We start from the raw sequence: 23255 nt of genomic DNA on the forward strand, positions 1-23255 counted from the left end.
GCATGGGTTTGCTTGGTATGCTCCCGCGTGGTGACAAACCTGCCTGTTGCTGGGCTAAAACCAGCAGCAGCGAGCTAGCCATCGATGGGCCTACCCGCCATGGACATAATTGCGGTGGAGGTGGGAAGGTGGCAGGATCCCCACCTGCCATCATCCCACCCAATTAAATGTTCTCGCCACTTTCAAACTCGCTGCAGGGAGAGCATAAAATCCAGCCCAGGGTTCCTGCTCTTGACTACAATCCAGTGACCCCTTTCTAGACATTTTCAGATGCAAATATCAGGTGAGAATTTCAATACTATCATCAAGAGTAGCTCGTAGCACTGCTAATTACTTAGCTGGCTGAGTCCTGAAGGACAAATCTGCCAGGCTGGGCTTACAGCAGGTGGTGAGAGAACCAACACGAGGAAAAAACCTACTTGACTTGCCCACCATCACAGATAGCTGCCTTCAGCCAATTCGATTCACTCCACATGATATCAAAAAATGGTTGAGTGAACAGAACATTACAAAGGCTACTGGCCCCGAAATCATCCTGGCTGTAGTATTGAAGACTTGTGCTCCAGAGATAGCTGTGCTGCTAGCCACAACACTAGCACCTACCAACAATATGGAAAGTTTCCCAAGTAGACCCTGTCCACAAAAGGCAGGACAAATCCAATCCGACCAATTACTGCCCCATCGGTTACTCTCAATCATCAGCAAAGAGATGGAAGGTGTCATCAACTGATATCAAGCAGTACTTATTCATCAATAACCTGCTCAGGACTGGTCAGTTTGAGTTCAGCCGTTGCAGCCTTGATCCAAACATGAACAAAAGAGCTGAATTCCAGAGGTGAGAGTGATTGCCCTTGACATCAAGGCAGCATTTGACGGAGTGTGGTATCAAGGAACCTGAGTAAAATTGAAGTCAATGGTAATCAGAGGGATTCCCTGATCAGGGGCACCTTTTCCTAGGAAAGTTAGTTGTGGTTGTTGGAGGTAAATTATCTCAGCCCCAGGACATCGCTGCAGGAGTTCTTCAGGGCAGTGTCCAAGGCCCAAACACCTTCAGCTGCTTCAAGAATGGTCTTCCCCTCTATCATCAGATCAGAAGCTGATGATTGCACAATGTTTAGTCCCGTTTGCAACTCCTCACATAATGAAGCAGTCTGTGCTTGCATGCAGCAAGACCTAGACAACATTCAGGCTTGGGCTGTTAAGTGGCAAGTAATATTCATGCCATACAAGTGCTAGGCAATGGCCATCTCCAACAAGAGAAAGTTTAACCCTTTCCCCTTGACATTCAATGGCATTGCCATTGCTGAATTCCCCCACCATCAAAATCCTGAGGTTTACCATTGACTAGAAATTTAACTGGACCAGACAGTGGTGTAATGGTAATATCACTGGACTAGTAATCCAGCGGCCCAGGCTCATGCCCTGGGGACAAGGGTTCAAATCCCACCCTGGCAGCTGATGGAATTTAAATTCAATTAATTACTTAATAAGCAATGTGGTTGACTCTTAAATGCCCTCTGAAATGACCTAGCAAGCCACTCAGCTCTCAAGAGCAGTCAGGGATGGGCAACAAATGTGGGCTTTGCCAGTGATGCCCACATCCCATGAAAGAATAAAAAGAATTACAAGACCAGGTCAGAGACTGTGAATTCTGCAGTGAGTAACTCATCTCCTGACTCCCCAAAAGCAGTCCACTATCTGCAAGGCAAAAGTCAGGAGTGTGATGGAAATCACTGCACTTGCCTGGACGAGCCCCCAAAAACTCTCATGAAACTTGATACCTTCCAGGATAAAGCAGCCTACTTGACTGGTATCGTCGCCGCCATCTTAAATATTCACTCCCTCCACCGCCAGTGCACAATGGCAGCAATGTGTACAAGATGCACTGCAGCAACTTGTCAAGGCTTCTTCATCAAGAGCTTCCAAACCCACAAATGCATGGGAACACCATTCCTTGCAAGTTCCCCTCTGAGTCTCACACCATCCTAACTTGGAAATATATTGTCATCCCTTCACTGTCACTGAGTCAAAATCCTGCAGCTTCCTCTCTGGTCCACCACCTTTACTTCTGTGTAGGTGAATTACTTTCTTGCCTCCAACACCTTCTCTTCACTGTCAACCTATTTAAGTTGTCCCATTCAAATGAGGGCAGTTCTTCAGTCAATCTGACTCAGCCTTCCACACAAACCTACACTGGTGTGCCTACACCACAAGCACTGCAGTGGTTCAGGAAGGTGGCTCACCACCACCTTCTCACATGCAATTTGGGATGGCCAATAAATGCTGCCTTTGCCGCAATGCCCACAACTTATGAATGAAAAGAAAATGTCTGCCTGTCAGTAGTTTTCCATTCAGATTTGCTGCATAGTGCCAATACTGCTGTTCCATTCTTCCTCGTTTTGTCCCAGTTGAGACTCAATCTACCACTTTTGAAGATGCGGCCAATCATAATAGTCTTGCATGTGGGCCACCACTATTAATTCTGTGTAGGTGAATTACTCTCTGCCTCCACCACCTTCTCTTCATTGTCAACTTATTTAAGCTGTCCCATTCAAATGAGGGCGGCTCTTCAGTCAATCTGACTCAGCCTTCCACACAAACCTACCTTCCCACCACCATAGCATCCAACTGCCTCTTGAATGACTCCAGAACTTTTTGTTACCCCTACCCTTCATGAAAATAACGTGTTGATCACCTATTTTCTGACATCAATCCTGAACTTGCCTTTTAGTAGTCCACAAAATTGGCAGGCTGGCTACATGAAATTCTTACCTTTGAAGTTGAAGCATTCATCTGGATAACTCTTCGCAACTCCAGGCTGGCTGAAAGATGGGCTATGGATTTTGAAAGTAAAATGTGAAAAGATAACAAAAAATTCAGAAATCAGAAGATGACATTTCACATCCTTAAGTATTATGGTAAATTTGATTTAAAAGATTTTAATATTCCATGATTTTGAATCCTTAGTAAGAATTTGTCTGGTTGCTATGTAACACCATCAAAACTGGATTTGCAATTGAATTTGAAATGCATTGAAAGAGAAATGCTCAGAGACATATTTACTATGTTCCAACACATAACAACCAAATACTTAACTGCCTAATAAATATTTTGGACAGCTCAAGATTAGGAAGCAAGGAAGAAGTAAATTTCAGTAACTTTGAGCAAGAGAGGGGAGGTGATGGTGTAGTGGTAATGTCACTGGACTAGTAATCCAGATGCTTAGGCTAATGCTCTGGTGATGTGGCTTCAAATCTGACCACAGCAGATGGTGAAATTTGTACTCAATTAATAAAAATCCAAAATTAAAAGCTAGTCTATTGATGACCATGAAACCATTGTTGATTGCTGTTCACTATTGTCCTGTAAGGAAGGAAATCTGTCATCCTTACTTAGTCTAGCCTACATGTGACTCCAGACCAATGTGCACAACCATCACTCTTTTAGAGCACCAAATTATACAACTTTCCAATTTTGCTTTAATCATATTCATCTTTGATAACCTTTCTTCAAGGTATTTGAAGCCCAGTCGCTCAAGCAACAGCGCATTGGACTGCAAACCTTGACTGCCACCTCCATCAAGCAGTTTTACCACTTGTCTGTGTCACAGATGGCATCAAGCTTGGGTTTCAAAAAATTCTAGTGTTGAATATGAGACTAGGGACAGTGTGCCTGTGCATCTAAATTAATATGAGCTGATCAGAGATACCGAACATGGATTTGTAAATGGTAAGTCATGTCTAATGAACCAATGTAAATTTTTATGGAGGTAACAAATGTGTTGGATAAGGGAGTGTTTATAGATGTTATTTAAATGGACTTCCAGAAAGCATTTGAGAAGGTTCCACATCAGAGACTGTTAAGAAAAATGACAGTGGATGAAATTGGAGGCAGCCTATCGGCTTGGATAGGAAATTGGCTAAGAGGTAAGAGAAGGTAACCGAGAACAGAGATAATCGATGTGTACTCAAGTTGGCAGGATGTGATTAGAGGCATCCACCAGAGATGTGCACTAAGGCCACAGCTTATTACTATATTTATAAATGACTTGGCTGAAGAAATAGTGAGTTGTATATCAAAGTTTGCTGACAACACTGTTAGGTAGCAAAATAAGTAGGGTAGATGGGAGCAGAAAGTCGTAAGGGGCATGGATAGATTAAGTGAGTAAGCAAAACTGTGGCAGATCAAATTCAACGTGGGAATGTGTGAAGTCATCCACTTTGGACCAAAAACGATAGATCAGAGTATTTTCTAAGTGGTGAGAAGCTAGAAACTGAATGAGCAGAGATATTTAGGGATCCAAGTACAGAAATCATTAAAAGCTAGTGAACAGGTATTAAACATAATTAAAAAGGCTAATGAAATGTTGGCTTTCGTCTCAAGATAGGATACAAAGGGATGGAAGTTATGCTACAGCTGTACAGAGCTCTGATTAGACCCCATCTAAAGTACTGCATTCAGTTCCAGTCGCTGCACCTCAGAAAGCATATTGGCCTTGGAGGGGGTGCAGTGCAGATTCGCCAGAATTATACTGGGGCTAAGAGTTACGTTATGAGGACATATTGCATAGTCTAGGCTTGCATTCCCTTGAATATAGAAGATTAAGTGATGATCTAATTCAAGTGTTTAAGATGATTCAAGGATTTGATAAGATAGATAAACTATTTCCTTTGGTGGGAGAGTCCAGAACAAGGAACATTATCTTAAAATTAGAGCTAGACCTTTCAAAGGTGATATCAGAAAGCATTTCTTCACACAAAGAGTAGTGAAAATCTGGAACTCCCTCCACAAAAAGCAATTGAGGCTATGTCAAATGATAGAGATTGATAGGCAAGGGTATTAAGAGCTAAGGAATCAAGTTGGGTAGATGGAGTTAAGATACAGATCAGCCTTGATCTAATTGAATGATGGAACAGGTTCAAGGGCCTGAACGTTCTTATGTTCCAGGGAAATAAAATCTGAGGAAGGCTCTACAGTTTTGAGATCTCGAGAAAAAAAAACTTGATTTCAACACTGAATGTAGTTAAAAGGAAGAGCACATAGGATACCATTAGGAGGAAAGTTCTGGAGTGATGATGATAGTGTTGATAAAATAAAGAAACAAAGACAAAAACATTGCAATGGACAAAGACGAGAGTGAGAAGAGAACAAAGAACTGATGCATCTAATCTTTCCTTGTGGAATGCATCTTCAACATTTGATCAATAAGTAGTCCTCAACCTCAAGACTAATACAAAGGATGAAACACAACAAAGAAGTGTTTTCACCCCAAGAAAAGTGTAGATGAAGAAGGCCCTTCAAACCATTTGGATCCATTCATTCCAGAATACCAAACAACAATCTTTCTTTTACAGGATTTAATGTCAAATTGAACAGGTAGACTGGACCTCAGCTTAATGTTTCATTCAAAGGATGGCACTTATGACAGTGTGGCACTCCCTCAATACTGCACTGGAGGGTCAGCTGAGATTAAAGGATTTGATAGGGCTTCTGATATTGATGTGACAGTGCTGCCAACTGGATCAAACTACAGGAAAACAGGAAGCAAAGCAAAAATCTTTTTTTAATAAAAGGCAATACACAACAATACAAATAATGATGCTATTCAATTTGTCTTCTACAGTTAGAAGTATCTACCTGTCTATTGATCTGTCCAGTGACTGACAACTTCCAGACAGCGATGCTTCAGCACTGCTGAACGGGTCCAACACCTGTAGTCAGAAGAACAGAAAACTTTGAGAAAAAGCCTTGTGATCTTGAAGTCAGGAGAATTACAGATTTTAAAAAATCTGCTTCCACTCTGTAACTACAGATGGGTATAAATGTAGAAAAAGTCAAGTGAAATTGTTTGTACCTTTTAACCTTCGAGAGAATCAACTGAAATAAAGAGATGCAGCTGTGCAAATCTATAAATTCTTCTGGCTAAATTAACATTAATGCCAATGTAATAGTTACATTCTACCTTTCATGAGTGACAGTTTCCCCAAGGTGTTTCTGTAAACAGTGAAACGACAGCAACATAACCCACCAAGCACAAAGGACTTCACCTCTGTGCAAGGCACTACTTCTCTCATAGTGTTCTTTGGAGGCACGCACACAAACTACTTTGGCAACTAAAGAGAACCGTTTTATTTCTAATTATCTGCAATGATGAAGGACAACAAACCACTATAGATGATTTATAAGATAATATGCACACAGGCTGTTAATTCTCGGTCGATCAGCTGTGTTTACTTTCATAAATCTCAGTGAGACTGTTAACATTAAAAATATGAGATATGAACCCCCATACCAATTTAAATAATTAAACAAGATTTCACATTTAAGACTTTTATTATCACAACTAATCTGAAATAAATCCCCATTAACTGAATAGTATTTTGCAAGTAGCTGGCACACCACACTTTTTGGGATTTTCTTCTCCCTGCTGCTTTCACATGCGTTCAAGTCTTCAGAAGAAGCAGTTTTCCTCCACACAAGATCTGGGGGCAGGTTGTTCAACCTTGCCCGTCTAAGAGCGAAGTCCAAAGTACGGAAAGTCCTCATCAGGGTTCTCCTCTTTGCTGACGATGCTGCTTTAACATCTCACACTGAAGAGTGTCTGCAGAGTCTCATCGACAGGTTTGCGGCTGCCTGCAATGAATTTGGCCTAACCATCAGCCTCAAGAAAACGAACATCATGGGGCAGGACGTCAGAAATGCTCCATCCATCAATATTGGCGACCACGCTCTGGAAGTGGTTCAAGAGTTCACCTACCTAGGCTCAACTATCACCAGTAACCTGTCTCTAGCTGCAGAATTAAACAAGTGCATGGGAAAGGCTTCCAATGCTATGTCCAGACTGGCCAAGAGAGTGTGGGAAAATGGTGCACTGACACGGAACACAAAAGTCCGAGTGTATCAAGCCTATGTCCTCAGTACCTTGCTCTATGGCAGCGAGGTCTGGACAACATACTGTGGCTGTTCCATTATTGTCCTTTTTACACCATCATCCAAAGTCTAACTTATCCCACGTGAGCTTTCATCAAAATCCCTTCCTCAGGGTCTCACCTGAAATATTAAAATATTAATTAATTTTCCTGAAAATGCTGGCTCATGTCCTGTGTACTTCCAGCATTTACAGCTTTAAGACAAGAATATGTAGGACATACAATTCTTCTCATACAATCCTTATTGCACCAAGAAATGTACTTAAACCAGATATAGCCAAGTGTCTCCAGTATCTGCATATAATGCAGTGATCAGCAGGTAGAATGGCCCTTACGTTTTGTTCCAAAGTCTCTGGAATGAATTCTCCCTCACTATGGATGCTGGCATAAGATCCTTGACGTGCAAACTGCTGCTGTCCATCAGGAACGCTCCCAGGAGGCGGCGAGCTACGACCGGTATGCAGGGAACCTGTGGCAAATGGAATGAATTTAAAAACAGAGCAGCTTACTTGCTTTTATTAAAAAGGTTCAGTCTGAAAATCTCCTCAGAGATACACATGCTCCTTACCCTGCTTATATTAGAGGTCTTAATCTGGTTTGCTGTGCTGTACAGATTCACCAGAATGATAACGGGGGCTGTCATGCAGGCCCCCACCTGCCAAGCATGAGGCATATTAATTTCACCACATGGACATTAATTTCAAACTGTTGTTGAAGTGAACGAAGGACTTGCTTTAAAAATTTGCCGATCTTGGCTGGAAAGACATTTGCATCTTAACAGACAGTGTTTGGAAGGACAAAGCAGCCATTTCCTGACATATTCAACTCACAATGGACCCTTGGCTGGAAATACATTTGCATATTAACAGACAGTGCTTGGAAAGGACAAAGGACCAATGCCTGACACATTCAACCCACAATGGACCTTTGATCACCAGACGTTGAAAGTGGGGGAGCTCGCTCACGTTCCAGGGTGACTGCTAAGATGACCGACTACACAAATGGACATGGTCAAACCAGCTAATCACATGACTATCCTGCTGGGCAACCTTGAATTTTTTGAATTTGTACAAACAGTTTGGGCAGAAAGCAAAAGGTGCCTGGACTGAGAAGATCTCTCCTGGTTGGCTCACCACAGCCTCTCCTGTCTGCCTGCTCCCATCTCTTTCTCACAAGCCTCTGACTCCACGGAAGCGGACATGAACCCCAAGAGAGAAAAGTCTCCTACAGCGAACAAGGTTTAAGAAGAATACTGGGCCCCAACGAAGAGCAAGATCTACCTACAATCAAGGACTCTACAGTGAGCTCGAAGAACCGGAACAACAACTCTTCAGATATTGCCTCAAACTTTTACACTTTATTTTTCTTCTGCTCTTTTCTGTCTCTATTTGCATGTGTATATCGCGAATGCATGCTAGCGTGGGTGCGTCATGTATCCGTAGGCGTCAACCGAATTAGAATTTAAGTTTAAGTTTGATAAATTTCAACTTTTATTCTTTAAAACTAAGAAAGCCTGTTTGCGCTGGTTTCTTTGCCTTATAATTGGAAAGCGGTGATCAAGGATTCACCAAGGGGGAGCTAAAAACACGGTGTGTTTAAAATTAAATCCTGTTCCGATGAGACCTGGTGAAGGCTGAGAGGGACCCATAGACACCATTCTCACCCGGTCATAACAGGGTTAAAGGACCAAATTATGCATTAATTTCACTTATATTCTATTAAGTATAAAAGATTTAGGGGTGACCATCTGAAGTGTTTAAACTGATAAAAAGGTTCCATACAGTTGAAAGGAGAATCTATTTTCTCTGGTCTTGTAATCCAGAACAAGGTTGTATTAATCTTAAAATCAGAGACAGGCCATTCAGGAGTAAAATCAGGAAGCACTTTTTCAAAAAAAAGGGTAGTGGAAATTTGTCACGCACTTCCCCAAAAGGCTGAGGATGCTGGGGCAATTGAAGCTTTCAAGACTGAGATCAACAGTTTTTTGTTAGGTAAGGATACCAACGGATTTGGAACGTACATGTGTGAATGACTCGGGGTGGTAGCAGGAGCAAAATGGCCTATTCTTGTGTTCTGGACTGAAGTGGAATTGTCTTCTCTGTGTGGGAGACGCAGGGTGACGGTAAGCTCATTGATGCTGCCTATAGTATCATAAATAATGCATGAAGTGGCCACCAGAACCAACTAGAAACACTTGGAGATATCTTTCACCTGACTTTCCACTGGACCACCACCAAGACTATTGGCAGCCATCTTTTCTACCCACAGGTGAGCAGTGTGCTCTGTCCAACCTTGCGCAAACTAATGGTAAAGCTGCATCAATTGCCCTGACCAGAAAGTAACTGGTTACTTTCAGAAGACTGTGTGCGTGTGCTTGTTCATCCATCGCTTTCTGGTGCTGTAGAATTAGGCACGTGACATAAAACAGGTTCGAGTTTTAAGGAGTAAATTTAAGACAGACAACAGAAATAAATTACATTTATATAGCACCTTCAAAATAGAAAAACACTTCCAACGTGATTCACTTAGACAGAAGAAAAATAGACCCCGACAAAAAGGGAAAGTTCGGAGGGTGAACAACAGCTTTGTCAAAGATATGGGTTTTAATACATGTTTTAAAGGAGGAGATGGAGAATGAAGGAGCGAAGGGATTTTGGGAGAGAATTCCAGAGGATGGGACCGAACTAGCTCAAGGCACATCTGCCCACTGACGGGTTAAAAGGAGGAAGGATGTCCAGGAGTTTGAAGAGGTGAGTGCAGAGAGGGAGCAAGGGCACCGAGGGATTCAAAGACAAGAACAACATTTTTTTAAAATTTGAGGCATTGAATAGCCAATGCTATTCAGCGAGAACTGGAGTGATGGCGAGCAAACCTTAATGCAGGATAAGATATAAGCAGCAGAGTTTTGGACAAGTTGATGTTCGCCATATAGTATTTCTTTACACAATGCAAGTTCAGCTGCTGCTTCAGGTTGCCAGGAAGGGTAGTTGAAGTCCGAACATTAGAATCATTTAAAAAGTCACAAGCTGTAATAGGCAAATGTAGGATTTGTATTCCCTTTTTTCTACAGTCAATTTATTTATTCATTAATTTCAGGGTAAGAAAATTGCTGACAGAGCCAATATTTACTGCACTCATTGTCCTTGCTCTCCTCCTTTAAGACCTTTCCGAAAACCCACATCTTTTACCAATCTGTCAGTCACCCTCCTAAAGTTTCTTTATTTTTGATGGGCATCTGCAGCAAATGTTCAGTGCTACTTTTCTATGTGCAATAACGCCCAGAGTTAATCAGTAATTTTAATGGACTTTTATTTTAAATAGAAATTTAAAAGAAAATAATCCATAGACAGAAACAGTTATTCTCTTCCTGTGAGCAGACATGTCATTTTCTGATGTGGTGTTGCTATGAAAATGCTGTTGTAAGTCTTGAGAATCAGAAGAATCAGTGTTAGCTTATCAGTAACAAACTTTCCTGCTAGACTCTAGCCTGGCTACTAAACCACTAACAGAAATCTAGGAGGTCATTACTTACTTCCAGTCCTCCACACCCATGCTACTGTGGAGCGCCTTTGATAACTTGGGCTGACCCCGTCCAGTAAGGCAGGTTCCTTCTTTCTGATGATACATTAAACAGAGGTGCCATTTGCCCTCTCAGCTGCAAGTAAAATTTTGAAGAACTGGGGAGTTCTCCCTGGTGTCCTGGCCTATATTTATCCTTCAACAAACATCTTAAAAACAGATTATCTGGACATTTATCACATTGTTGGTTTTGGGACCTTGTCGTGTGTAAATTGGCTACAGCATTTCCTACACTACAACAACAACGACACTTCAACAGCATTTTGAGAGCCTGAGGTTGTGAAAGGGGCTATATAAATGCAAGTCTTTCTTTTCTTTCAAAATAAATGCAGGCCATTCTACTCCTTATATATAGCAGATAATATTCAGAAAAGTTATTTTTAGTGGATTATTTTCCTGCCCAGAAATAGAACTGGTAAAGAGACCTTTTGTTAAGAGTTAAACCCAGCACTCTGCACTCAGCACTCATAAAAACCAGTGGCATTTCAATGTCAAGACTGCTATCAGACTGACTGATGTACACAAACCTTTGTGGGAACTAGCAGAGGAAGTCAGCCTAAGCTGCCTATGTTACAGGAAGCACATGAGTAACAAAAATGAACTGGAGTCAGTCTTCTGATAACAAACATGAGTCTTTGGCTGCAGACAAAAATATCCATCTTTGAGGCTAAATCCCTTAATTTAAAATCAAATCTAGCACAAGAGAAGCTCCAAACAAAAATAATAAATTTCACAGCTCCCCCAGTGAATCTCTGGGTAAATACATTGGCCCAGATTTTACTCATACTGGCGGATTCCTGCTGTGACTTTGGGGGATTCCAGAGGAACCACCTGCAACCCTACCCATACCCAAACGTATGGGGTCCGGGCCTACACAAAGTTTTTAGTGGCCTTATTTGATGCCCCTGACCCTGTTCCCACACAAGGCCACTGCTGCAAAAAGATTAAAGCCAAGGCTGGCGATTTGTCACACTGGGAGATGCTGCTTCCTCAGTCTTAGTTAGATTTAGTGTTACGTTACGTTACAAGTGAGACGAGGTGCATCAACTTCCAGAAGAGTGCAAGTAGGCCCCATCAGATGAGAAAGGTGGAGGGTCAGGCCAGGGGCAATATGGGCTCTCAAAGATGGCTCAGTATTTTTTTTTATTATGCTCCTATCTCCCCACTCACAGGGCAACTCCCAGTTACGAGAGATTTCTGCAGTCTTTTCCAGGTGGGATGTGTTCCCTATACACTGCCGAAGGCCCACACCCACAGAGTCCTCTGCATGATCTCCGATAAACATCAATAGGGTCAGTGCTGGTGTTCCACAGCTACAGAGACCGTGTCCCTACAAATGTTCAGGGCCACTGTGAATTTTGGTAATGAGCAATACAGGTCAGAATGCCTGGGCTTCAATGCTTGCTCTATGTTGAGTTAGCTGATCTCAGCCAGCCAGTTGAAGGTCAGAGAGAAGAGGCAGAGATTGCTACAATTGACCTCTGACTCTGAGCTATGAGGAGAAAATTTAACAAACCAGGCATTTTTCTTGCTCTTGCTTGCTATCGAATGACTCTTGTTAGAAAGTGTGGATGTGTGTGAACGTTAGTTGAGGACAGACAGAACTCCACTGAAATATCTTCCCTAGCCAAACAGCCCATCAAAACGCACTGTTTGGGCTCACACATGAGGAATGGACTTTTGGCCAAGGTACCAGAGTAGCATCCCAGGAGCCAAAATTCAGCGATTTTCAAAAATAACCACCACAACAATCTGCATTCATCTAGTCCCTCTAAAGTCATAAAAGCACATTACAAACAGGGAGTGGACACCAATTAGGCGTAAGGTCAGGGGAAATCACAGAAAGTGTGGTTGAAAAGGATTAATTTGAGAAGATTTTTGAGTGGTGAGAGCTGTGATGAGGAAGAAAGTTCCAAAGTTCAGAGACCAACAGAAAGCTGCACTGAAAACTAGAGCAAAGGTTTTGAGTTGAACAAGACTACAGAAATAGTGTGTGTTAAGGCCATGAAGGAAGTAATACACAGTGACATTCAGGGCCAAGGTGCCAGTGGGGGTTGGCAAGGACAGGGTTACTGGGTGCATGGAAATTAGAGCCAGATAGGAAAGGGGCAACATAATTCTGGATGTGAAGGATGATAGTGAAAAATATAACTATAGTCATGAAAAGGGACTGAAAACAGTAGAGTTGCCCATCTCAGTACAGGGTGCTGTGCAACAGTGAAGATGGGTTTGATTCCCTTTCTGCTGAATTCTCAAATCTCTGACATTCAACTGGGATAAGGAAAAGGAAGGAAAAGCCATGACTGAGAAATCACTAGTCCTCCCTACAGCAACATCATTTTTTAAAAATTCGCTCATGGGATGTGGACATTGCTGGCTAGGCCAGCATTTATTGCCCATCCATAATTACCCTTGAGAAGGTGGTGGTGAGCCTCCTTCTTGAACAGCTGTAGTCACTGGGGTATAGGTACACCCACAGTGCTGTTAGGAAGGGAGTTCCAGGATTTTGACCCAGCGACAGTGAAGGAACGGTGATATAGTTCCAAGTCAGGACGGTGTGTGGCTTGGAGGGGAACTTGCAGGTGGTGGTGCTCCCATGCCTCTGCTACCCTTGTCCTTCTAGATGGTAGAGGTCACGGATTTGAAAGGTGCTGTCGAAGGAGCCTTTATGAGTTATATTACATTTATATAGTACTTTTAATGTAGTAAACATCCCACCACGCTTTCTCATTTATACACGCAGTTTCAGACTAGATTTTGCAAATAGGCTCAGGGATAGGTTGAGATCCTGCACTCAGATTCACAGGAAAAACTGAACAAAGGCAGGACAGAGGGGACCAAACCCGTGAAAATGTTGACTCCTTACTCGAGCAAGTTTCCACAGAGACTAAACGCCCTCCTGTAAATGGCCATTATTCATGTGGGAGTAGGCCATTCCACCGCTGGGTAGTAAGGGGGAAAGTCAAAGCTCAGCCCAATCCTGTTCATGAACACACGCTTCCAACTGAGAATCCTGCCTGCTCTTCCACTCCCTAACCCAAGGGTACTAAGACCAATTGTAGCACCTTCTACTATTGTCACTCTAGCTGAGATCAGCTAATCTAGAACAGACTTGAAACTACACTAACATCCTTCTTAGTCAGTACAGCTCAGCTATTCACTGCATAAACCAGGAGAGTCACATGGGAGCCTAAAAATATCGTCCTTTTGCTGGGTATTTTACTTAACTATGTTGTATCAACTGCCTCACCTGTCGACAGTTTCCGGTGCCGCTCATTCCCCTTATACAACGAGCCCAGCAAGTCTCCCATAGACTTCGCCATTCTAATTTCAGGCAGCTTCTCCATGGTTTTACAGTTTACCTGTCAGAATCGCATAAATACATGATAACTTGTTTAAGCAGCAGAATTGATAAACTAAAAACAAAATGCCAATGCTGAAATCAGAGTAGATAAAAAATGCTGAGCAAGCCTATCAGCATCTGAGAGACAAAGTTAGGTTAACATTTTGGGTGAAGACCCTTGTGTTCTGATGAAGGATCTACTTCTGAAATATTAATCTATCTTTTCTCTTTCAGATGCTAACAGACACACTGCCTATTTCCAGACGTTCTGTTCCTGTTTTTAACTGGAGTGTTTTTTGTGCAAAGCTGATGCTGTTGTATGTTGCTACTTGTGATGGAGTCTTTATGTGTAGGATGAGTTCTGTACAGTTTGATTTTTTTGAGACAGTCCCCGATTTGAAATGGAAACCAAAGGCTTCCAGATTCTGGGAAGTCAAACCCAGGTTAGACAAACAAATAGACCTGTGACTGAGAAAAAAACAGGGTTTTTTTCTGTAAACCAAGGACATGTGACTAGAGGTTAAGGTTCAGTTTCAAACAAAAGGCTTTAGAGAGTTGAGAAGGACTCTGCAGTGAATGGAAAAAAAAATCAGCCAGTTTATTGTTTAAGGAGACAGCCTGAGAGCAGCAGGTTTTTGTGCATCCTGAGAGACTGCTTGGAATTGAAGCAGACTACAAAGCAGCTTGTTGAAGCAGTTGTTTTGACTGCAGGCAAAGGAGCCTGGACTAATGGCTGACCATTAGTGAGTGACTTATGGCAGCTGCATTCAGTGACCGAAAGAGTTATCCATGGTACCACGCCATTAGGACAGTAGCGGGCAAGGCTGAGGGTGTTCAAGAGGCGACCAAACCAAACCGTTAAGGGATGACTGCATTGCTCGCTATCTACATCCTGGAGGACAGAACCTGAAAAACTGCCCGAGGAAGATCTGTGGTAGTACTGTGGGACTGTTCGACACCACCTTACTGATAAGACTGTACAGTGGATCCGTAAGGACTATCTTTGCTGCATCTGCTAATTAACATGTAACCCTTAAGATATATATAATGACCCTGATTGAAATGTTAGTTCATGTTTAATTTATAATAAAAACAGAAAGTGCTGGAGAAACTCAGCAGGTCTGGCAGCATCTGTGGGGAGAGAAGCAGAGTTAACGTTTCAGGTCAGTGACCCTTCATCAGAAGTTCTGATGAAAGGTCTATGACCTGAAACATTAACTTTGTTTTTTTCTCCACAGATGCTGCCAGACCTGCTAAGTTTCTCCAGCACTTTGTTTTTATTTCAGACTTCCAGCATCCACAGTATTTTGCTTTTATTTGCATATTTAATTTATCTTGGTTTTGGTTTGAGTGTTAAAGTAAAATTTATAAAAGTGAAATCTTGTCCATTTGGTTTTTGGTTTCCTAAATTGGGGTCAGTCGGTGGATTTAATTCTTTTGGTTTGTTGGTAGTCTACAGGGGATTATAACACTACTAAATAATTCCACCATTACAGATTTCAGGAGTAATGCGACAGTTGTCCATTTGTGCTCGGAGGCACAGGGTTTGCAGCACTGTGTTTATTTTCACAATTGTTTTACAAAACAACTCAAACATTTGAGTAATTTTTTTTGTGTTTCTTTTGAATATTTGTTCAACCCATAGTTGCTATGGTATTGTATGATGGGTGGCAAACTGAATGAAATTATTGAGCCTGATGGTGTGAGGGAGCTAGATTAACAACAGGAGAGATACAGTCAATAACATTTACTGGGAGGAAATACTGAACCTGACAGTGTGATGGGGCTGGATTAATACGAGGTATACAGTCAGTTACTGGGTGCTGACTGAAAGAAATCACTAATTCTGACTGTATGAGGCAACTGCATTATCAAGTCAGATCCAGCCAGTAACACAGGGAACTAAGTGAACCCCACACTGAATACCAACAGTAGAATCACTGTAGAATCAATAACATAGAGTGCTGATTAAAAATAGTTACTGAATCTAACAATGCAAGGGAGTTGGATTAACATCAATAGATATATTAAGCAGCATTAATGTAGGGTGCTAGGTGAGAGGAATTACTGAGTTGGGCACTGAAAAAAGCAAAATTATCAACTAAAATTGGGGGGGGGGGGCGGTTGGTGGGTTTAGTAAATATCTGATTGTATGATTTTTGACCTTGCAAATCAGGCATTGGGACTCTGATTGTCTACCACAGATGAGTATGCATTCATCTTGCCAACTGCAAGCAGATCTCACATTTCATGCCAGGTGCGAGTTCCAGAGACAGGATAATTCAGTGCTCAAGTATATTAATTGCTTAGGCAGAAGAATTTAAAGTTGTATATGTGGCCCAGGCTTGCAATGCAGCGCTGGAAATCAGGTATTTTACCCTTCCCAACATGCTTCACAGTTCAGGGGCCAATCAGGACCCAGAGGCAGAGGAGAGAACAGCAACAAGGCTGATCCTATGTTGCAGTGACGATGTTACAAGCTTCAAGTTCAGAAAAAGATGCCTTGGAAGTGGAGATTATACAGGTATGTAAGATACTTAATCGGATATAGAAAGTAAACCCAGGGCAACACTTTCAAAGATGGCAACATAGCAGGCCAAGAGTTGAGAGGTTCAGGACTATGAAACACAAATTTAAGGCAGACATCGGGAAGTCTTTCTTGACGCAAAAGGTGGACAAACATGTTGCCAAGAAGAATGGTTGCAATTAGAACTTTGGGTTTATTTAGGGAACAGCTGATGTAATAGTAAGATGGTAGGATTGTAATGGGAAGACCGTAAGTCTGTTATGGTAGCTTTGCTAATCTGGAAGGATGAGATCAAAAATGGCCAAAGATCCATGTTCATACAAACTCATCTTTCACTTTTCACACTACTCCAATACTTCCATTTCTACCCGCTTGACTCATATTAAGAGTGTTATTAAGTTTATCAGCCAAAACTTAACAAATAGCTTTGACTCAAGAAAAATATAGGTAAAAGTATTTATTATACAAGGTAACTCACATGGCTGTTCTTTCGAGGCATAACCAAAATCCTCAGGCTTTTCATACTAGAATTGAGGTCCAAGTGCTCAACTGCTTTGTCCAATTCGTTCTGACATCGTAATGGAGTGCGAAGCTGTATGGTAATTTACAAACACAGACAAAGTTAATGCGGAGATTAGTGCATAACTAGAACTCTTCAGACTTAACTTTCCTAGAACTTTCCTCACTGAGTTTCATCTTAGACAAACCTGAACTCAACAAGAATTTCGCTGTTGTGTAAAAACAGAAAATGCTGGAAATACTCAGCAAGTGTGGCAGCATCTGTAGAGAGAGAAGCAGAGTTAATGGCTGGAATATTACGTTGGGCGGGAGGCCCCGCCCACCGGCCAAAAAGGTGGTGGCGAGCCTGCAACCGCCGGGCCTTGAGGCAGGAAGTCCCAACTAAGGAGAAAGAGGGTAACTAGAGAAAGGATTGGCCCACTAAAGGACAAAGGAGTAATGTTATGCTTGGACTCAGAGAAAATGGGTGAGATTCTAAACGAGTACTTTGCATCGGTATTCACCGAGGAGAGGGACATGACGGATGTTGAGGTTAGGAACAGATGTTTGATTACTCTAGGTCAAGTCGGCATAAGGAGGGAGGAAGTGTTGGGTATTCTAAAGGGCATTAAGGTGGACAAGTCCCCAGGTCCGGATGGGATCTATCCAAGGTTACTGAGGGAAGCGAGAGAGGAAATAGCTGGGGCCTTAACAGATATCTTTGCAGCATCCTTAAACATGGGTGAGGTCCCGGAGGACTGGAGAATTGCTAATGTTGTCCCCTTGTTTAAGAAGGGTAGCAGGGATAATCCAGGTAATTATAGACCGGTGAGCCTGACGTCAGTGGTAGGGAAGCTGCTGGAGAAGATACTGAGGGATAGGATCTATTCCCATTTGGAAGAAAATGGGCTCATCAGTGATAGGCAACATGGTTTTGTGCAGGGAAGGTCATGTCTTACCAACTTAATAGAATTCTTTGAGGAAGTGACAAAGTTGATTGATGAGGGAAGGGCTGTCGATGTCATATACATGGACTTCAGTAAGGCGTTTGATAAGGTTCCCCATGGCAGGCTGATGGAGAAAGTGAAGGCGCATGGGGTCCAGGGTGTACTAGCTAGATGGATAAAGAACTGGCTGGGCAACAGGAGACAGAGAGTAGCAGTAGAGGGGAGTTTCTCAAAATGGAGACGTGTGACCAGTGGTGTTCCACAGGGATCCGTGCTGGGACCACTGTTGTTTGTGATATACATTAATGATTTGGAGGAAAGTATAGGTGGACTGATTAGCAAGTTTGCAGACGACACTAAGATTGGTGGAGTAGCAGATAGTGAAGGGGACTGTCAGAGAATACAGCAGAATATAGATAGAGTAGAGAGTTGGGCAGAGAAATGGCAGATGGAGTTCAATCAGGGCAAATGCGAGGTGATGCATTTTGGAAGATCCAATTCAAGAGTGAACTATACAGTAAATGGAAAAGTCCTGGGGAAAATTGATGTCCAGAGAGATTTGGGTGTTCAGGTCCACTGTTCCCTGAAGGTGGCAACGCAGGTAAATAGAGTGGTCAAGAAGGCATACGGCATGCTTTCCTTCATCGGACGGGGCATTGAGTGCAAGAGTTGGCAGGTCATGTTACAGTTGTATAGGACTTTGGTTCGGCCACATTTGGAATACTGCGTACAGTTCTGGTCGCCACATTATCAAAAGGATGTGGATGCTTTGGAGAGGGTGCAGAGGAGGTTCACCAGGATGTTGCCTGGTATGGAGGGCGCTAGCTATGAAGAGAGGTTGAGTAGATTAGGATTATTTTCATTAGAAAGACGGAGGTTGAGGGGGGACCTGATTGAGGTGTACAAAATCATGAGAGGTATAGACAGGGTGGACAGCAAGAGGCTTTTTCCCAGAGTGGGGGATTCAATTACTAGAGGACACGAGTTCAAAGTGAAAGGGGAAATGTTTAGGGGGGATATGCGTGGAAAGTTCTTTACGCAGAGGGTTGTGGGCACCTGGAACGCGTTGCCAGCGGAGGTGGTAGATGCGGGCACGATGGAGTCTTTTAAGATGTATCTAGACAGATACATGAATGGGCAGGAAGAAAAGAGATACAGAACCTTAGAAAATAGGCGACATGTTTAGAGAGAGGATCTGGATCGGCGCAGGCTTGGAGGGCCGAAGGGCCTGTTCCTGTGCTGTAATTATCTTTATCTTTGTTCTTTTGTAATGGAGCTGCCAGCCAATCAGCGGGCCGGCAGCTTTTAGTCCCAGCAGCACCACTGGGTGCGGTGGCCACTGCTGGAACTACAACCAGCCATCAGAGGCAAGAGGAAGGACGGCCCCGGAACTCAGGTAGGTTCTTGGGGCCTCACCGGGTACAATCGGTCAGGCCCCGGCAAGGCAAGGGGGGAATCGGTTCGAGGGGGTGAGTGTTGTGCATTGGGGGTGGTTGGGGCTTCGGTGGCGGCCCTCCTTGGGGCACAGGGTGCCCGATCAGGAGGGCCCCCCAGTCCGCAAGAAAGCCGCCTGGTTTTACTATTCAAAGTCTTTCACAAACTGGGTCCATCAAGAAACCAGCCTTTCACACCCTTATCACCAAGGTCATGGCAAGTCTGAAAGACAATTATGTTTCCTCCTTTACTCATGGAATCATAAAATCATGGAATCATACAGCACCGAAGGTGATCATTCAGCACACACTGCCTGCCCTCCTCCCCCACTTCTGTTTCATTCTCTTCCTCACTTTTATTATTCCATTATTTGTGTTTCTCTCTCTCATTTTTCATTTTCCTCCCATTCCCATAGTATTGAGCTGGCCTTTAGGAAAACTGCATAGGGAAAGACAGGGGAGCTGGTTGGGTCTCTCAATCAGTCAGGGAACCAGCACTTCAAGAGCCAAGGAGTGAAGTAAATATTTACAAACTGGCTGTTTCTGAATGCTAGTTTGGACATTCCTGATCATCTTGTGCAATGGTTGCACAGTGACTACACATACACTACGCACATTGTGCAGAAAGCTAACAACTAACAAATTAAGCATGCAGAGCATCAGAAAAATGTACCTCATTGTTAATAAAATGCAACTCCATTTGCTGTCCAAAGGCATCATTGACCTTCTGTAGCATGTCTTTCAACTTTACTGGTCTAGGAAAATGCATGATCCTTTGGAAAAAAAACTTCAGATTACATACAAGTTTATAAGTCCCTCCAACCCCTTAACGAGGAAGCAAGAGCCTCACAGCAGCTTTTGAAAATCTAAAAATGGCTTTAAGGTCTATCAATGCTCTCCCTCCCTTTCCCTGCTGGTATCTCAAACAGTAGCTACCCTCTAGGTCCTGATCAAGCAGACATTATTGCGAATTTGAGCCAATATAGTGTACGTTTCCAGATTTTTATAAAGACCTTTTTTATACAATATATATGAATGAAACATATAAAAACCTGAGGGGTCTTGACAGGCTGGATGTGGAAAGGATGTTTCCCCTTGTGGGAGAATCTAGAACTAGGGGTCACTGTTTAAAAGTAAGGGGTTGCCCATTTAAGACAGAGATGAGGAGAAATTTTTTCTCTCAGAGGATCGTGAGTCTTTGGAATTCTCTTTCTCAAAAGGTGGTAGAAGCAGAGTCTTTGAATATTTTTAAGGCAGAGGTAGATAGATTCTTGATAAGCAAAGGGGTGGAAGGTTATTGAGGGTAGGTGGAAATGTGGAGTAATCAGTTCGGCCATGAACTTATTGAATGGCAGAGCAGGCTCGAAGGGCCGAGTGGCCTACTCCTGCTCCTAATTCATTTGTGCGTATGTAAAGGTATTTCCCTATTTCTGAACTCTGACCATTATCACCTGACTGTACAGCTAAGGGCACGGGGTGGGTGCAGTGGGTGAGGAAATCACGGAATCATAGGCAATACCAATCCTGTTCTCATTAATATCCATATGCACGTACATCCTTTCCAGCAGGGAACTCCTTTTGGTGATCAGTTTTGTAAAATTAGATGTATTCCTTCCCCATCCACCTCCACCACCCTCCACTGACCCCCCCCAGACTAGCTCTTCCAATACTATTCCAGTAGAAACTAACCAACTCAGCCTTGAACCTTGCAGGTGTGTAGTCAGTACCATACCAGACAGTTTAATGCATTGTCATTAGAGGAAACATTTTCTTTTTAACTTAATTAGCAAAATTATGTAAAGAATCAATTATTTTTACAAATTTCCATTTAGAAAGCCAACACCAATAAACGCTTACATTCAGAGATCTGGTCAAAGTCGTATGAAATTAAACAAAAGACTTTTTTGTTAAATAAATGTAAAATATAACTTGCCTTTTTTCTCCTTCATGCTCAAACTTGACCCTCACCTCATTCTACAAAAACAGAGAAATGATTACCAGAACCAAAAGGGTAAAAACAAATAATTTATATGGCTTCACCAAGATTATAAATGCAGAGTCATCCCTGCTGGGGTAAGTTAACAACAACAAAAACATGCAGAGTTCTCAGAGGATTGTAGAGCAGGAGGTGCCTACTGATGCAGGTAGGGCCGGCAGTGTTTTAGATGAGCTAAAGTTTAAGTTGAAGCATGAAAGACAGGAGAGCAATTGAATAGTCGAACATGGAGGTCACATGGATTCGGGTTACAGCAGCAGATGCACTGAGGTGGGGGCAGAGATGGCCAATATAATGCAGGTGGAATTTTCTTCCTTGAACGGAGGCCCAACCAGTCTCCATTCACCACCATCCTCCTCCGCCTGGCTGAACTTGTTCTCACATTGAGCAATTTCTTTAACTCCACTCAATTCCGTCAAATAAAACGTGTTGCTATGGGTACCTGCACGGGTCCTAGCTATGCCTGCCTTTTTTGAGAGATATGTGGAACATTCCTTGTTCCAGTCCTACTCAGGTCCCCTCTAATACATTGATGACTATCAATGTTAATCTGTTAATTGTGTATCAATTGTTTAATAATATGCAGGTGGAGGGAGTTAATTGGGGTCTTACTTGAGCACTTATAAGCAGACACTTACTGAGACTTGCTAGTGGAGGTTTTTGAGTGAGGAGCTACGTGTTTGTAATCCTTTTACTCTGTACAATAAGTGTGAAACTGAGCAAAGTTAGGCTCCAGCATCATCCTTCCACAAGAAGCTTTCTGGAATTTAACAATCAGTGCCGTTTCCTGCTCTTACCCTGGAAAATTTCATCAACTTTGCTTCCAATTTCCACCCTTCTCTCATCTTCACATTGTCCATCTTTGATTCTTCCCTTCCCTTGCCTCCATTTCTGGGAACAGGCGATCAACGAATATTCGCTATAAGCTCACTCACTCTCCCAGCTACCTCGACTACACTTTCTCACACTCTGCTTCCTATAAGGACTCCATTTAATTCTCCCAGTTTGTCCGTCTCTGTCGCATCTGTTCTGATGATGCAACCTTCCATACCAGCGCTTCTGAAATGTCTTCCTTTTTCCTCAATCGAGGATTCCTTCCCACCGAGGTTGACAGGGCCCTCGACCGTGTCAGTCTCATTTCCTGCACTTTGGTTCTCACTCATTCCTCTCCCTCCCAAAACATGATTGGGTTCCCTTTGTCCTCACCAGCCTCTGTTTTCAACGGATCATCCTTTGCCATTTCCGCCACCTCCAGCATGATGCCACCACAAACACATCTTCCTCTCCCCTCCCCTTTCAGCATTCCGAAGAGACCATTCCCTTCATGCCACCCTGGTCCACCCCTCAGTCAGCCCCAACACCCTCTCTCTTTCCCATGGGATCTTTCCATGCAAGAGCAGGAGATGCAACATCTGCCCTTTCACCTCCACTCTCCAAGGCCCCAAACTCCTTCCAGGTGAAACTGCAATTTATGTGTACTTCTTTCAATCTAGTATACAGTATTCGCTGCTCACAATGCTGTCTGCTCTACATTAGGGAGACCAAACGCAAATTGGGTGACCACTTTGTGGAACACCTCCATTCAGTCTGCAAGCAAGACCCTGAACTTCCAGTCATGTGCCATTTTAATTCTCCACCTTGCTATCACGCTGATCTCTCTGTCCTCAGCCTACTGCAGTATTCCAATGATGCTCAACGTAAGGTCAAAGAACAGCACCTCATCTTTCAACTACACACTTCACAGCCTTCCAGTCTCAACATTGAGTTCAACAATTTCAGATCATAATCCTTTCCCCCATTTTGTTTCCTTTTCTTTGCAGGTTTCAATTTCAGCTGTTCCTCATTCTGCCATTCACACCTTCTCTCATAACACTCCCTTTTCACCCTGTACCACTAACTCTTTCGTCATTTAGTCTCTCCCGTCTTCCACCCTATGACAGACATCCCTTTTGTTTTTTTTCCTACCCTTCCCACTTTCATTTGCTTAAAACTTACTACATTTC

General features: G+C 42.8%; 1 protein-coding gene across 6 annotated transcripts in view; it reads right to left on the reverse strand.

Moving 5' to 3' along the window:
* map3k22 (mitogen-activated protein kinase kinase kinase 22) overlaps window positions 1–23255 on the reverse strand; it is a 138351-nt gene that overhangs the window by 49882 nt on the left and 65214 nt on the right. For all 6 annotated transcript variants that reach the window (XM_068031424.1, XM_068031427.1, XM_068031422.1 and 3 more), the window contains 7 exons: window positions 21190–21230; window positions 19930–20029; window positions 16857–16970; window positions 13759–13870; window positions 7265–7398; window positions 5638–5711; window positions 2773–2834 (listed from right to left, as the gene is read on the reverse strand). In XM_068031424.1, coding sequence (XP_067887525.1) covers window positions 2773–2834; window positions 5638–5711; window positions 7265–7398; window positions 13759–13870; window positions 16857–16970; window positions 19930–20029; window positions 21190–21230 — 637 coding nt within the window. The remainder of the gene's footprint in view (window positions 1–2772; window positions 2835–5637; window positions 5712–7264; window positions 7399–13758; window positions 13871–16856; window positions 16971–19929; window positions 20030–21189; window positions 21231–23255) is intronic.

This window comes from Heterodontus francisci, chromosome 5 (genome assembly GCF_036365525.1).
Source record: "Heterodontus francisci isolate sHetFra1 chromosome 5, sHetFra1.hap1, whole genome shotgun sequence".
Taxonomy (NCBI): domain Eukaryota; kingdom Metazoa; phylum Chordata; class Chondrichthyes; order Heterodontiformes; family Heterodontidae; genus Heterodontus; species Heterodontus francisci.